This window comes from Ursus arctos, unplaced genomic scaffold (genome assembly GCF_023065955.2).
Source record: "Ursus arctos isolate Adak ecotype North America unplaced genomic scaffold, UrsArc2.0 scaffold_19, whole genome shotgun sequence".
Taxonomy (NCBI): Eukaryota; Metazoa; Chordata; class Mammalia; order Carnivora; family Ursidae; genus Ursus; species Ursus arctos.
The window spans coordinates 55,259,947-55,276,822 of record NW_026622863.1 but is presented as its reverse complement, the minus strand read 5'-3'; the positions used below and the strand labels follow the sequence as shown (position 1 = coordinate 55,276,822).

The following is a 16,876-nucleotide window of genomic DNA, read 5'->3' as shown; positions in this document are numbered from 1 at the left end:
AAAGATTTTATTTATTTATTTGACAGAAAGAGAGAGAGAGAGGGAACACAAGCACGGGGAGGGGGAGAGGGAGAGAGAGGGAGAAACTAGCTGGGAACCTGAGCAGGGAACCCGATGCAGGGCTCAATCCCAGTACTCTGGGATCATGACCTGGGCCGAAGGCAGACACTTAATCGACTGAGCCACTCAGGCACCCCACGTATCCCGAATAATCTTGAAAATTATTAGTACTTTGGAGACATCACACCTTCCTGATGGTAAGCATATTACAAAGCCGGAGTAATCAAAAAAATGTAAGAGGCATAATGATAGATAAGGACAGTGGAACAGAACAAAGAGCTCAGATATAAACTCCCATTTCGAAGGAACTTCAACAAGACTGCCTGCTTATACCACAGAACAGATAAAAGACAGCATCTTAAACAATGGTGTTGAGAAAATCAGATGTCTACATGACAAGAATGATGATGGACTCCTACTCAAGACCATATACAAATATTAACTCAAAATGGGTTGAACATTTAATTAAATGTAAACACAAATATAAAACTCCTAGAAAAAAAGATAAAGAAAAAGCTATGTGACATTTGATTTGACAATGATTTTGTTAGATATGACATCCATGTTGGAGGCAACGAAATTAAAAATAAACCAGTGAGATTATAACAAACATAAAATTTGTTTACATTAAAGGAAAGAATCAATGGAGTGAAAACAGAAACTACAGATGGGAACCAATTTTTGCAAAGCACCTGTGTGTAAAAAGGTTAATATCCAGAATTTATAAAGTACTGATACAACACAACATCAGAAGCAACCTGGATGATAATCGCGTAAAGCACTGAATAGACATTAATCCCCAAAATGTAAACATATGGGCAAAATGCATATAAAAGATGCTCCAAATCACAAATGATTAGTGAAATACAAATGGGAAACATTGAGGTATCACTTCACACCCATCAGGATGACCGTTATGGAACAAACCAAAATTAACATGGCTTGCTAAGGACATGGAGAAGTCAGAACTCACATGCACCGCAGCAGGAAACAAAATGGTGGAACCAGTGTGAAAAACAGCATGGAGGTTCTTCACAAAATTAAAAACAAAATTAGTCCATGACCTACCCCATCCCACTTTTGGGTTTAGATCCAAAAGAATTCAGAGGAAGATTGGAATTCATATTTGCACAACCACGTCCACTGTAGCTTGACCCAAAAAGCCAGTAATAGGTAGAATCCACCCAAATGCTAATGGTTGGGTGGATGAAGAAAATGTAGCACATCCATACGGTGGGATACTTTCCAACTTTGAAAAACAAACCGATTTTGTGACATGATACAACGCGAGCAAACCTTGAAAACATCTAGTGAAATAAATGACTCACAAAAGACAGATACTATAGGATTCCGCTGAGGGGAGACGGATGCGTTGTGGTGACTGCTCAGAAAAAAAGCTGAGTGCTTATTCAAGCACTGGAGAGACTGCATAGCTGCAGACAAACATCAGGGAAAGTAATATATCATGGGCTCTAAAGAAGAAACAACAGAGCCTTTTTTTAACTGGGATATTAAAAAAACGCAGACATTACACATCCCCAGAATATGTCTGACAGGCCCCAGGATTATGCAGGATTATTCAGGCTAATGCACAGTTCAGTGTTATTTTTGTTCTCTAGTACAAAGCAAGTCTATAAAGCCTGGGGCCAGAGGCTGTTTTTTATTTAATCCCCAAATCTCAGCAAAAGATCACAGGCATACAAAGAAATAGGAAAATGTGTTCTAATCAGAGGGCCAAAATAAAACTCAAGACTGGCCCTAAATTAATAAAGAATATTCATTACCTGACAAAGATTTCAAAATAATGATCATTAAGGTACTCATGGAGAAAGAAAACAAATAGGCAGATAAATGATATCTGGACAACTATACGTGACCGAAATAAAAATCCAAACAGACAGAAAGTATAAAAAGCTACACAGAAATTGGGAGAAGAGTTCAATAACTGAATTTAAAAATACACTACGGGATCAGAAACAGATTTCAACAAGCATAAGAAAGAATCAGGGGCGCCTGGGTGGCACAGTCGTTAAGTGACTGCCTTCGGCTCAGGGCGTGATCCCAGCGTTCTGGGATCGAGCCCCACTTCAGGCTTCTCTGCTGCTAGCCTGCTTCTTCCTCTCCCACTCGTGCTGCTTGTGTTCCCTCTCTCACTGGCTGACTCTGTCAAATAAATAAATAAAATATTTTTTAAAAAAAAGAAAGAAAGAAAGAATCAGACCTCTTGAAGGCCCCTTGCTTTAAATTATCCTTGATGGAAACAAAGAAAATATGGAAAAGGACAGAGCCTAAGGGACTCATGGGACACTGACATTGGAGCAATTTACATATTAAGGAGGTCCCCATAAAAAGAAGAGAGTAAAATGGGGCAGAAAACTTACATGAAGAACTAATGGCTTATACTTCCCATTTATGGAAAGAAAGAGACAAATTCAAGTAACTCAGTGAATTCTAAATAAGATAAATGTCAAGATATGAACACAGTGACATATCATAATTAACCTATCAAAAAGTACAGGTGAAAAGAGAATTTTGAAACAGCATGACGAAAGAGAGACTTGTACAAGAGAGCTCCTCTAAAATTATTACTGGGATTCTCAGCAGACCCAAAGAGGTACATGGCATAATATATTAAAGCACTGAAACATAAAAAATATATATACCAATGGGGCGCCTGGGTGGCACAGCGGTTAAGCGTCTGCCTTTGGCTCAGGGCGTGATCCCGGCGTTATGGGATCGAGCCCCACATCAGGCTCCTCTGCTATGAGCCTGCTTCTTCCTCTCCCACTCCCCCTGTTTGTGTTCCCTCTCTCGCTGGCTGTCTCTATCTCTGTCAAATAAATAAATAAAATCTTAAAAAAAAAAAAAAAAGAGTATTCTTGATATATATATATATATATATATGAATACTCTATCTGGCAAAACTGTCCTGATACAGAGAAAAGAAGGCTTTCCCAGGTAAAAACCCTGGAAGTTTACCACTGGATCTGCCCTCCAAGAAACGCTAAAGGGAATTCTTCTACTTAAAGAAAAAGGATTCTACACACTAACTAAAACCACATGAAAATATAAAGCTCTCTGGTAAATGTAAATATTTACACAAATACAGAAACCCCAAGTACTGTAATGAGGTAGCACAAATCAATTTTATTTCTGCTACAGAATTTCTTTAAAAATAAAAGCATAAAAACCATAAATCTAGGTTATAGAGTATACAACATAAAAGATCAATTCTGGGATATCAGTAAAATAAAGTGTATGCAGGGGTGGTGATCCTAAGTAGAACTTTGGATGCAACTGACAATATCAGTTTTAAATGGTCTGTTATACTTTGAAGAGGTTTTAAGTAATCTCCATGGTAGCCACAAAGAAAATACCTACAGAAGAAACAAAAATGAAATGAGACTGGTATCAAAGCATTTCATTATAAAAATCAAAGAAACATAAGGGAACACAGTAAGGGAAGAAAAATGGGATAAAATAGCTACAAGATGTACAGAAAACTATTTTAAAATGGCAATAGTAGCTCTTTTAGTAATTACTCTGATAGTAAATAGATTAAACTTCTCTAAAGAGAGGATGCCTGGGTGGCTCAGTCGGTTAAGTCTCTGCCTTTGGCTCAGGTCACAATCCCAGGGTTCTGGGATTGAGTCCTCAATCAGGCTCCTTGCTCAGCAGGAAGCCTGCTTCTCCCTCCACCTGCCACTCCCCCTGCCTATGCTCTCTCTGTCTCTCTCTCTGACAAGTAAAATCTTTTAAAAAAATAATAATAAACAAAAATAAATAAACTCCTTCAAAGACATAAATTGGCTGAGTGCAAAGAAAACACATTCAGGGGCACCTGGGTGGCTCAGTCAGTTAAATGTCTGACTCTTGGTTTCAGAATAGGTCATTATCTCAGGGTTGGGGGGGCAGACCCCCCTGTCAGGTGCCCCGGAGACTCCGCTTTTCTTCCTCTCCCCCCACTTGCACTGGCACGCTTGCTCTCTCTCAAATAAATAAATAAAACTTCAAAATAAACCCCACATATTCAAACAATCCCCTGTCCACAAGAGACATACATCAGGTCTAGGGACAGATGTAGGATGTAAGTAAAAATATACAAAAGGTTATCCCATGCAAATGGGAACAGAAAGTGGGCACAGGTGGGGCGCCTGGGTGGCTCAGTCGTTAAGCATCTGCCTTCGGCTCAGGGCGTGATCCCAGCGTTCTGGGATCGAGCCCCATATCAGGCTCCTCCGCTGGGAACCTGCTTCTTCCTCTCCCACTCCTCCTGCTTGTGTTCCCTCTCTCGCTGTCTCTCTCTCTCTGTCAAATAAATTTTAAAAATCTTAAAAAAAAAAAAAAAGCGAGCACAGGTGGTCACACTAATACAGAGAAACACTAAAGCACTAGGCAAATACACATGAAGTGTCAAAAAGTGGCACAACATAATGGGAAGGATATTGTATAAAGATAAAGGTATGAAATCACCAGGACACTATCACAGTTCTAATTATGTATGCTCCTAGCATCAGGAATCCCTATCTATGAAGCACACATGAGAGAATTGAAGCAAAAAAAGGAATAGCATCTTATTAGTAGCAGAGGTCAATACCCCAATTTAACTGGCTAAAAAAACACACATAGAAATTCAATAAGGAAAGCACCTGTACAACCTTATAGAGTAATTACATGTAATAGACACCAAGCAAGAGCAGAATACACAACCTTCTGAATTACGCATGGAACATTCTCTAGACAACCTGTTACTCTACAAAACAAAACTTAAGATTAGGAAAGTCATGAATAATCAATGCGTCAAGAAGAAATCAAAAAGACAATCAGAAAATATCCTGAGAACATAAGAAGTAGGAAGATCAGTAGGAGAAGAAAGGGAAGAAGGGAGGGTAAACAGAAGGGGAATGAACCATGAGAGACTATGGACTCTGGGAAACAAACTGAGGGGTTTAGAGGGGAGGGGGATGGAGGAATGGGATAGACCGGTGATGGGTACTAAGGAGGCCATGTATTGCATGGTGCACTGGGTGTTGTATGCAAGTAATGAATCATGGAACTTTACATCAAAAACTAAGGATGTACTGTATGATGACTAATATAATATAATAAAAAAAATTATTAAAAAAAAAAAGAAGGAAAATATCCTGAGAAAAACGAAATAAGACACATGGGGCACCTGGGTGGCTCAACTGGGTAAGTGTCCGACTCTTCATTTCAGCTCAGGTCATGATCTCAGGGTCGTGGGATCCAGCCCTGGTTCCTTGCTCAGCAGGCAGTCTGCTGGAGATTTTCTCTCTCCCTCTGCCCCTTCCCCCCATCTCTCTCTAAGATAAATAAATAAATCTTAAAAAAGAAACACAATATGCCCAAACGTAAAGAATTCAGAAAAAGTCAGTCTAAGGACACAATCTGTGGAATAAAAAGGTGACCTGTGCAGTGCAAGGACATTTTTCAAATCATCTAGTGGGTAAGGAGTTAACATGCAGAATGTAGAAAGAAGTCTTGCAAAAACATGGGAAAAGAGTATAATTAAAACATGGCCAATCGATTCAATAGACATAATCCAAGATGATTAGAAACAGACAAGCAGATGAAAGATACTCAAAATAACTAATCATTAGAGAAATACAAACGAAAACACAGTAAATACCAACTCACATTTATTAGGATCACCGTATCAAACAAAATCAATGAGCACTGGTTAGGCAACAAGCCTTGGAACCCTTCTGCACTGCTGGAAGGAATACAAATGGTGGGACCACTGTGGAAAACAGAATGTAATCTTTCTTTCAAAATAGTATTACCATGTAACACAGCCATCCCATTTCTAAATATACATGAAGAAGAAAACAAAGGACGATCGACAGATATTTCCAAAACCAGGTTCACAGCAGCACTATTCACAAAAGCCACTAATAGGGGGAAGCAACAGAAATGTCCTTGCAGGGACAAATGAATGAAGAATGTAGAAGAAGATATATCACATTATACGACAGCGGTAAAACTTGAGGGCATTATGGTAAGTGAAATAAGTGAGCCAAAACCCCCAGATATTCTACGATTCCATTTATGTGAGTAATCTAATGTAGTAAACCTCTTATGGGGGAAAAAAAGGTAACAGCCAGGGGCTTGGGTAGAGGGACATGAGGAAGTGATTGTATAACAGGTATTGACTTTGAATTTTGAAGATGAAGACATTCCAGAGATCAGTTTTACAACAATGTAAATATTGTTAAAAATGGTTAAAATGGTAAATTTTATGCTCTCTATGACCACAATTAAGAATAAAATGTAATAGCTATACTTGATACAGAGGTATAATATTTTTTCAAATAACCCTCAACTCATTTGTCCTAAAATGGGACCGGTGTAGAGAGGGAGGGCATAGGACAAAATCTGGATGAAAGAGAAAACCGCTGAAGGGTTGTGAATGGGGAATCTTTGGGAAAAAAATTTATGCACGATCTGGCCTAAGATTGGGATGAAAGACTTTTAAAAGTACATCAGTATAAGGATGGACATTCGGCTTTTCACCTTGTTAGAAAGACACAGTTTTCTTAGATTGTTGGTCATCTCTTGATAAGAAATTGTAAACAAAGTCTTTTTTCTTCTTTATCTGCCCAGAAAACCAAAGTTTCCATGTTTTCTATTTATTGGGTCTTTGTTTACTTAAGAAAGTCAAAACTTCCCGGTATTATAGGAGCTAAGTTTGCTAACAACTATGTAACCTATAGAACCACTGATTGCCACCCTGGTTAAATAAATAATTACATTTAAAGTTTTTTTCCCCCTAAAGATTTTATTTGAGAGAGCGCACATGCATGAGAGAGAGAGAGAGAGAGAGAAAGAAGGAGCAGGGGGAAGGGGCAGAGGCAGAGGGAGGAGCAGGCTCCCCGATGAGCAGGGAGCCTGACAGAGGAGTGGATCCCAGTCTAAAATTCCTTATAGAAGTTCCAGCAGGGGTACCTGGCCGGCTCAGCGGGTGGAGCACGCAGCTCTTGACCTCAGGGCTGTGAGTTCAAGCCCCATGTTGGGTGTAGAGTTTACTTAAAAATAAAATCTTAGGGGAAAAAAAAAAGTTCCAGCAAAGCAGACTTAAAAGAACCTATATGGCCAAGCACTATTCCTGCTGTGGTTACGTAAATAATTAGACCAAATTTGTTAAACTTGAAATTCTGTTACAAATGAACTAGTGTTCATTTCAATATCTTTGATGGAAATGAGGGTGATTTTAGAGAGAAAAATTATGTTTTAATAACACGTGTTTGTGGATGTCAGATTCTAGTTCTGATTATCCCTGTTTGTTTGCCTATAAAATAGGGCTGGATCCTGAATTCTACTGGCTTCCTCAAAAATCTGGCTATGACGCTACAAACTGAGGTTTCTAATTTTCTCTCTTGATTTGGAATGTCTGAGAAGTAAACTGCCCTTCTTCCTGAAGCTGGACAACTGAGGTGAACTGCAGAGAAACTGCCACAACAACCATGTTCACAAAATCTTCATGCCTGTTGCCATACGGGCCACTCAGAAAACCCCCCGAGATGTCTGAAGAACACGCCAGAAGAATCTATCAGAGCTGCCTGCTCCCACTCCATCGGAGGATGCCTCAAGCCTGACATCTAAAATCCTCTTACCAGCAGCACTCAGGACTCAGACATTGGGTTTATAATTTGCTCCAATCTAAACCTGTGTTTTTCTTTTGTTTCCATAGAAACACCTCTTAATAACTACCTGACTGCTTACACAATACAGGTCTACCTTTGAGCATCCACCTGCACGGGGCACCTACGTGGCTCAGTTGGTTGGGTGGGCATCTCCCTTCCACTCAGGTTGTGATCCCAGGGTCCTGGGATGGGGCCCTACATGAGGCTCCCTTGCTCAGCTGGGAGCCTGCTTCTTCCTCTCCCTCTGTCCCCCCCCCCCCCCACTGCTCATGCACTCCCTCTTTCTCTCTCAAATAAATAAACAAAATCTTAAAAAAAAAAAAAAAAATCGACCTGCATGACCGCTTCCTGAAATGAGACAACTACTCAAGGGAACTAACCTATTCTGAAGACTAAGACTGGTTCCTAAGATAGTAACCAAACTTCTAACCTAAGGCTCAGAGCAGAACAGTTAAACTACAGCTTCTAGCTGTAGGAAATCATGTTGATGTATGATGTTTTTCCAAGAAAAATTTTGTCAAAAGAGGAGATTTTGCAACTGCCACTAACTCCCTCCCAACCTATAATGCACAATCCACTAAAAGACAAGTTCTAGATTTTATATACCAGTATATTCATGACAGTCCTACACTGAAATCCATCCACATGCCCATTAACAGTAAAATGATGCCATCAATTGTCTGATATTCACACAATGGAACCGGATCCATCCATTCTGGTGAATGATGCACAGTAACATGCAGTATTCACAAACAACATATGGAAAGAAGAAAAAGCCAAATACAGAAGAGTTCCCATTGCCTGACTACATTTATATAAAGTACAAAAATGAAGACAGCAATCTATTGCCTTGCTTGTTAAAAGAGTGCTGAGCTTTGGGGAAAGTTCCTGAGGAGCTAAAGAAAAATATTACAGGAACAACATTATTCTCTTCATCTCAGTGGTTTTTGGAGATGTAATCAGGTTGCAAAATTCCATTCATCTGTTTACTTATGATTTGTACAAGTGCCTTTATTTAAAAAAATACTCATCATTACAAAAAACAACTGGAAGTAAGTAGATTAGTTTCACAATATACTTACACAGACAATATGGAAATTAAAGGTAGGAAGTAACGTCACACTGTGAATAGTTTTTAAAAGCATGCTCTAATTTTTAGCTTAAATAATATAAGATGCTGAGAACAGAACGTTCCAAGTAACAGAAAAAAATGTAGAATTATTTTCCTAAAACACACACAGGAAAAGTCAAGAAAAAAGTAGTAGACTGGGTATAGGAAAAGCATAAGAAACTGATAAATCCTAACCCCACTATAGCCATTAGAATATATAAACAAACAAATAAACCAAATGTTCCTGGTACCATCAAACTTTGCTTGAATATATTCCACTGGAATATTCCTAGAGCTAGAACTAAAACATGAGGATTAAAGTGAAGAAAAACAAACATGCAGTGATAACCAATCAAACAACCAAAGTAGCAGTATGAATATCATATAGAATCATCTTTAATACCAAAGAAGTCTGTCACTGTTATTAATAGTGTTATTTTTCAATATCTACATGTATATTACTTGTTGGGAAACAAGTCTACATAATGGAAAACAAAAATAATCTAGGCGTATATTTATATACAGATATAAACACATACACATATAGGTATATAGAAAACACTGATTTTTAGCTCATGAGACATAAAAGCATTGATCACAGAGGGATGACATCATCCAAGATGGTGAAATGGGTAGTTCCCACTTCAGTCTTTCTCACAGAACGCTCAACTAGCAACTATCCACACAAGACACCGCGGGCACATCTCAGTACTCAGGAGTGTGCTGAAGGACCACCTCGACCACAGAGATCAAGACTTCTATCTCTTGGGACGCCTCGGTGGCTCAGTCGGTTAAGCGTCTGCCTTCAGCTCTGGTCATGATCTCAGGGTCCTGGGATTGAGTCCAGCATCAGGCTCCCTGCTCAGCAGGGAGTCTGCTTCTCCCTCTGCCTGCCCCTCCCCCTGCTGTGTTCTCTGACAAAATCTTTAAAGAAAAAAAAAAAGACTTCTATCTCTTGCTATTATGAAGACACATCCAGATTTTGATGAACTACCAGCGTTTTCTCCTTAAAGAGCAATGGGTAAAACTACTGAAAATTGAGAATGTTCCTCTGTTTTATTTTAATGCAAAGAATGATGCCCTGAACACATACTCCATAGTGACTTTTATCAGTGTTATAGGCCAACCACAAACAGCATCTCCATTGAGATTTTCTTCACACACTGCACATTACAGTGTCCTTAACTTTCCACGGAAAAGTAGGTATGAATGGATTCCCTACTATACAGGCGCCCCTCATGTCTGAGACAGCAACAAACAAATGATTCTACGTGCACAGTAGCAATAAAGGCACAAAATAACTTCAGAGTAAATTTAATGGTATTTGCCATTCAAAAATACTCAACTATGGTCAAAAGAAAAAAACACACACTGTCTTAAGTGGGGCTCTCCTCGAGCTGTTTCATATCCTCAGTCTCTTCTGGCACTACAATTTCATTATGGTTAATTGTTCCAGTTTGGTTATATCCATCATAAAATCCTTCCTGCCCTTTTCTACCCTCCTCCCTCCCCCCTCACATTCCCAGTCATTCATTAAGTATAAATACTCAGGGCCACAGCTTTCCTCTCTTTCCATATCACTCTATGGAAAGAATATTCTTTGTTTTTGCCAGTAAGCCTAGGGTGTCAGAAGACATAACTGAAAGATACCAAATAATTATCCCACTTACTACACTTACGTGAATATACATTAAAATGCTCATGTACAAAATTAACGCCCATCTTAGGACATCAGCAGAATGGAGGAACAGGAAGCAGCAACCAGGGCTTTGCTCCTCCATGGAGACAAAAATGGACCAAACGACCTCTTTCAATGCTCCAGAAGCCATCAGGAGAACAAAGCACCACAGTCAGACACAAAACGAAGGAGAGCCACACTGGAGAGACAAGGAAAGTTTGTTACACTTGCCTTCATCGTTGCTCACGCTGCCTAGCATTCCATAATGAGACTGTGAGAAAACCCTCACCTCTCCTCAGGAGAGAAAGACACAAGTGACCTCTGTGTTTAACCATCTGGTTTTCTGCAGCTGCTTGACAGACCTCTTCCTCTCGTGCATGACATGGAGGGCTGAGGGAACGGAAGCACCCTCTGGATGCACTGTGGTGGCCGCTCACAGAAAACCTGAGCTCGTTCAAGTGGCAGAGAAACTGCAGAGCTGAAGGCAAACATCAGGGAGAGGAAAGTATCATGGGCTCCAAAGAAGGAAAAACCACGTTTATAACTGGAAAAACTCAGACATTACACATCCCAAGAACATGTTTGAGAAGCCCCAGAATTACTAGCACAGCTGTTATTTGTGTTCTCCTGTACAAAGTAAGTACAGAAAGCCTGGGACCAGAGGCTGTTTCTTTTGTTTGTTTTAATTCCCAAATCTCAACAAAAGATCACAAGGCTACAAAAATACAGAAAAGTACGCCCCAATCAAAAGAACAAAATAAAGACCCCAGGCTGGACCAAAATAAAAACAGAACTATTAATTGCCTCCAAAGAATTCAAGTAACTATCATAAAGACGCTCAAGCAGGAAGAAAAGAGATAGGAAAGTAAATGATATCAAGAAAACTATGCATGATCAAAATAAAAATCCAAAGAGGTAGAAAGTATAAAAGACAACCATACAGAAGTTGGGAGCTAAATAGTACAATTACTGAATTTAAAAATAAACTCAAGAATCAGCAACAGACTTGATCAAGCAGAAGAATCAGACATCTTTTTTTTTTTTAAGATTTTATTTATTTACTTGAGAGAGAGAGAGAGGGAGAGCGCGCACAAGCAGGCAGAATGGCAGGCAGAGGGAGAAGCAGGTTCCCCACAAAGTAGGGATCCTGATGCGGGGCTTGATCCCAGAACCCTGGGATCATGACCTGAGTTGAAGGCAGACGCTTAAAGTACTGAGCCACCCAGGCGCCCCAGAAAGAATCAGACATCTTAAAGACACCTTGTTTTATATTATCTATGAAGATCAAAGAAAAATGTGGAACAGGACAAAATCTAAGGGACAACAACAAGTGGTTCCATATGTACATGAAGGGGACCCCAAAAGGAGAGGAGAGCGAAAGGGGGCAGAGAGCTTACATGAAGAACTAAAGGCTGGTACATCCCACCTTTCTGGAAAGAAAGTAAAATTCAACGAGCTCAGTAAATTCAAAGTAGGATAAATGTCAAGACGTGAACACAGTGATGTTTTATAATTAACCTGGCAAAAATTGCAGGTGAAAAGAGAATTTTGAAACGGTGTGAGAAAAGCAACTCACCCTGAGCGACAGAGCTTCTATGTGATTGCTAGTTGGATTCTCAGCAGACCTCATAAAAGGAAGTGCATTGAACAATATATTCAGGGGCTGAAAGATCAAAAAATATCAACCAAGAATACTATATCTGGCCAAACTGTGTTGCAATGAGGGAGCACAAGTCACTCTAATTTCTATACAACGTAAAAGGTAGAATTTGCGGTATCAGTAATGAAGTGGGTGCAGGACTGGAGATGGTAAGGGTTGTAGAGTTTTCTATGCAATGGACAGTATCAGTTTATTTTTATTTTTTTTAAGATTTTATTATTTATTTGTCAGAGAGAGACAGAGAACACAGCAGGGATAGTGCAAGGCAAAGGAAGAAGCAGGCTCCCCGCTGAGCAGGGAGCCCGGTCCTGCTCGATCCTAGGACCCTGGGACCATGACCTGAGCCGAAAGCAGATGCCTAACTGACTTGAGCCATCCAGGCATCCCGGACAGTATCAGTTTAAGATGTTTTATGTAACCTCTATGGTAACCACAAAGAAAATACCCCGGGGGGTAGAAAAAAGAAAAGAAAATGCCTACAGAAGACACACAAAGTTAACCAGAATGGTATCAAAGGCTGTCATGGGTATAATACCACCATTAAGGACAAAACGTATTACCTAAAGTTGATACAGAGGTATAAAATGTTTAATTAAAAGTTCCCTTCAGGGGCACCCGGGTGGCTCAGTTGGTTAAGTGTCTGCCTTCAGCTCACATCATGATTCCAGGGTCCTGGGATGGAGCCCTGCGTCAGGCTCCCTGCTCCGTGGGGAGCCTGCTTTTCCCTCTCCCTCCTCTCCTCCCCCTGCTTGTACTCTCTCTCGCTCACTCTCTCTAATAAATTAATAAAACCTTTTTTAAAAAAAAGTCCCCTTCAATTCAAAAAAGTGTTTCTCTCATGCAAAGAGAATATAAATTCATCAGTAAATAGTTGATGAAATTAATTCTATTACTATGACAACTCACCTAGACATGATAAAACCTTCACTGACCACTAACTATGGAAAGAAATAAGGGAGTCACAAGCAAAGTATGTATGGGTAATATTTAGACAGAAAAATACATACATAATTTTATTGGCAATGGACATACAGCTGATCTGTATTTCAGTTAAACCCACACTGTCTTAAAATATACTGAGATAAAAATTGTCATCCTGAAAACCTAACACATAGGTAAAAAGCAAAAAACACAACTAATGTGTGGAAAGTCCCATACAAAAGAAAATACGTTATTATGGAATTGCAAAACCAGAATAAGACAAAATTTAACCCAAAAAGGTTACATAAAAATGTTACATAAAAATACATGTATTGGGGCACATGAGCGGCTTTAGTCCGATAAGCATCGGACTCTCGATTTCAGCTTGAGTCATGATCTTGGGCTCCCGGGGTGGAGCCCCACGTTGGGCTCTGCGTTCCGCAGGGAGTCAACTTGAGATTCTCGCTCTCTCTCCCTCTGCCCCTCCCCTCTGCTATCTCTTTCTCTCAAAAAAAAGGACAAAAAAACAAAACCAAAAACATGTATTATTAAAAAAAGAATTCTTCTATTTTACTATAATTTTAAACCGTGACTGTGCAGGTATGAAAAGCAAGCATTTTGCATCATTGCCATGTCTTATACAGCAGTAAAACCGTGAAGGAAATTCATTATGATCAATCATAAAAAACTCTAATGGAAAATTTTACGAATATGCACTTAAAAAACATTAAAGAAATGTATTGTTATTAATATGTTCCTCCTACTCTTACAAAGCATGTAAAGCTGTGATCCAATCTTTAGAACCAAGCAAACAAACAAAAGCCCTTCACTTCTGAAGAAACAACAGAGAAATTGTAAAATATGCTCACAATTCCTTTATATAAAATAAATATTTGGGATTAAATTCAGATACATTCTCCGGAAAGTAGAAGAAAAACCTGAGGATTAATTTTTCCTGAAATAAATTACATGTATGAATGAAACTTTTTTTTAAATATGGGACTTTTAGTAATTATGTGACTCATTTCTTATAAAGCACATGCCTATGTCATATCAGAATTTCTCATCTCAAAACCAAATGAATCTCATATAAAAATAATCAGAAGGTGAAAACATAGGACAGTCACAGGTAACTCATATTAACCTAGACAAAACTATAAAATGATGAAATTATTAAGAAATAAGGTTAATAACTGGGACTTCATCATATGCTATGAGTTCTAAGTACTAAATGTTCTCGCTCCCCTATGGCATTACCATATGCAGGAACTCTGGGATACAAACAGAAACATTAAATTGAGGAACTGGATCGCAGTGAGTTGCAATTTCTATCTTAGTCCAGACAAGAGAAAGGAAATTGTGAAGGGAAATGAAGCATTAGATTTTTCTCATTTTCGGGAGGTGCTTTATTATTTGAAGAAATTACTGTCTCAATTTTGTACAATTATGTTTAAAGCTTCCATAAAATTGGAAATCATAAGGAGGAAACAGGTGAAATCTGTCTCCACTGTTCCTGGGATTTCTGCACCAAAACCCAACATGCCCACCACTCCCTTGATACACCTCTGACATGAGGCAAAACAGAACTTAGAAATGGCGTAACAGAGTTCCTCAGAAATAGGCACAGATTTCCCCAGGCCTCTAAAAGCAATGGAAAAGCCTCAGATCGTGGAGGCCTTCACCATCCAAGCGGAGGGTGCTGTCTATGCTGTCAATGTGATGGAAGATCACTAGAGCTGAAGGAGAATCCTCACAGGATGCAGGAGCATGATGAGTGCTGGACAGGGGATGTCCCTCTGACAGCAAGAGAAATACACCTAGGCTTCTCAAATTTATTTCTATTCAAAGAGAGCTACCCGAACCACAGCGTAAGGTCTACCTTCCTCCCTGACCTTTGGGCCCCAACCTGTCAGCTGCTTCATTCATTCCCACCTACCTGGGTGGATGGCTACTGTCTCCTTTCCCTTCACATCCCAGAGCTCCCTCTTTTGCTCCAAAAAGATGACCAGGTCTGGCTTTGACACAACAAGACCTGTTTATTAGAAAAAAGGAATGAGTATTGCTGGAGATTCTAACTTTCAATGCAGTATTATGCTCATCAGAGAAGAGAAGACATTGTAGAAGTCTAGAAAATGACTTCCCAAAAGCTGTTGTCCAACAGCCCATTGAGAACATGAAGGAGAAATTGCCAATGTTCAGATCTTGGATTCTACTTCCAAGTACTACATACAATAAGGAGTGGAAACGGGAGTTTAAGATGTGGGCAGTACCATTTTATGCCCCTCAATATTTAGAATTGCCACTACCCTACAGAGATGATGATGTTGCCTTAAGGAAATTGCCACTACCCTACAGAGATGATGATGTTGCCTTAAGGAAGGGGAAGCTAAAGCTGGGAAGGAAACATCATGAAGATTTTTCTCTCCACCTATAAACCCCTACTTACTTCCCTTACTGCAGCGATCTGAATTCCAGTCGTGCAGAGAAGAATCTTCCAAGAGACGGTCTTCAAGGGAAGGAAGAAAACCCTGAGTGTGGTTTGGGAAGTCTGGAAGGAAGTTATCCGCACCCAAGAAGAGAAGGTTTCCATAGTTCTCTAACATCACATCCCTGTACAATTCCCGCTGAACGAGGTTCAGGCATCCCCACTCCTCCTGAGAGAATTCTATGGCCACATCCCTGAATGTCAGCAGTCCCTGCAATAAATACCACAGTTACCAAGCGGCCACTGGCAGAGTTCATAATGTACCTAAGATGAAAGAGGGAGTTAATGTCACCAGCTAGGCCCACGACCTGACCTTTACTGCTCACCTGCTAGTACCCCTTGAATTTGTCCCAAATTTTCCTTAAGCTCTTTCTTTCAGCCTATCTTCAAATTCAGGCAAAAAAAAAAAAAAAAAAAAAAAACCCAGAGACATAGTTTCCCATAATGGAAACAAAAACGACTGCACAAGCAGTAAATACTGCCCTGACTAAATGCTCCAGTACCCAGGCCACCCAGACCAGTTTGGGCTTAACTGCCAACTCACACCTGTGCAGATGCACCATGGAGGGACCCAAGGAGTGACCTACAGTTACCTTTACCTCATTATAATACCAAATCCCCCCCCCCAAGGAGGAGGACGAACCTCATTTACATAACATACAAAGTATGCACAGAATGGTTTCCTTAAGGCAGGTGCGTGACCTTTTGCCCACCTCTACAAAAGATGACAAGGCTACCGTTTCTAAATATTCATCCTAATCCTAAATAAAAGGAACTCCTTCACTCTTGCTCTGGGAGTCTTGGCTTTGAAAATTACTCCCTGTGATCTCCTTATTTGCTATAAACAAATCTTCCTTTGTGTGACAACTCCACCATGTAGTTTCTATCCGTGACTCACCAAGGAGCAAAACCACTTTACTTCAGTTACAAACTTGGTGATCCAGATGGGACAGGTATCTTTCCCAGGTTCTGGCCTCTGGTTCCCTGGCTTCCAAAAGATGAAGCAGTGGGCACCACAGGCTCACCCTGGCTAACCTGTTCAAGCTACTGGGGCCAGGAGCAGATTCCCTGGGGGAGATGGGGGCTCCCCTCTTCGTGCCTGTGACTGCCAGCATGGTGTTCTGACGTCACCTGAAATCCAGCATCCACCCTGACTACTATTTTTTTTTTTTTTTTAAGATTTTATTTTTATTTATGTGACATAGAGACAGCCAGCGAGAGAGGGAACACAGCAGACGAGTGAGAGAGGAAGAAGCAGGCTCCCAGAGGAGGAGCCCGATGTGGGACTCGATCCCAG

The 16,876-nt window shown here is 40.0% G+C and overlaps 2 protein-coding genes across 5 annotated transcripts in view; both read right to left on the bottom strand.

The window, feature by feature from the left end:
* Positions 1 to 16,876, bottom strand: part of LOC113247438 (KRAB domain-containing protein 5-like) — a 342,457-nt gene that overhangs the window by 124,427 nt on the left and 201,154 nt on the right. The gene's annotated exons all lie outside the window — the stretch shown is intronic.
* Positions 1 to 16,876, bottom strand: part of LOC113247379 (zinc finger protein 675-like) — a 50,560-nt gene that overhangs the window by 26,995 nt on the left and 6,689 nt on the right. Inside the window, exons 2-3 of one of the 2 annotated variants that reach the window (XM_044380066.3) lie at positions 15,541 to 15,790; positions 15,031 to 15,126 (exon numbers count right to left, since the gene is read on the bottom strand). The exons of the other annotated variant lie outside the window; for it this stretch is intronic. Of the exons in view, the coding sequence (XP_044236001.1) occupies positions 15,031 to 15,126; positions 15,541 to 15,790 (346 nt within the window). The remainder of the gene's footprint in view (positions 1 to 15,030; positions 15,127 to 15,540; positions 15,791 to 16,876) is intronic. 2 annotated transcript variants of the gene reach the window in all.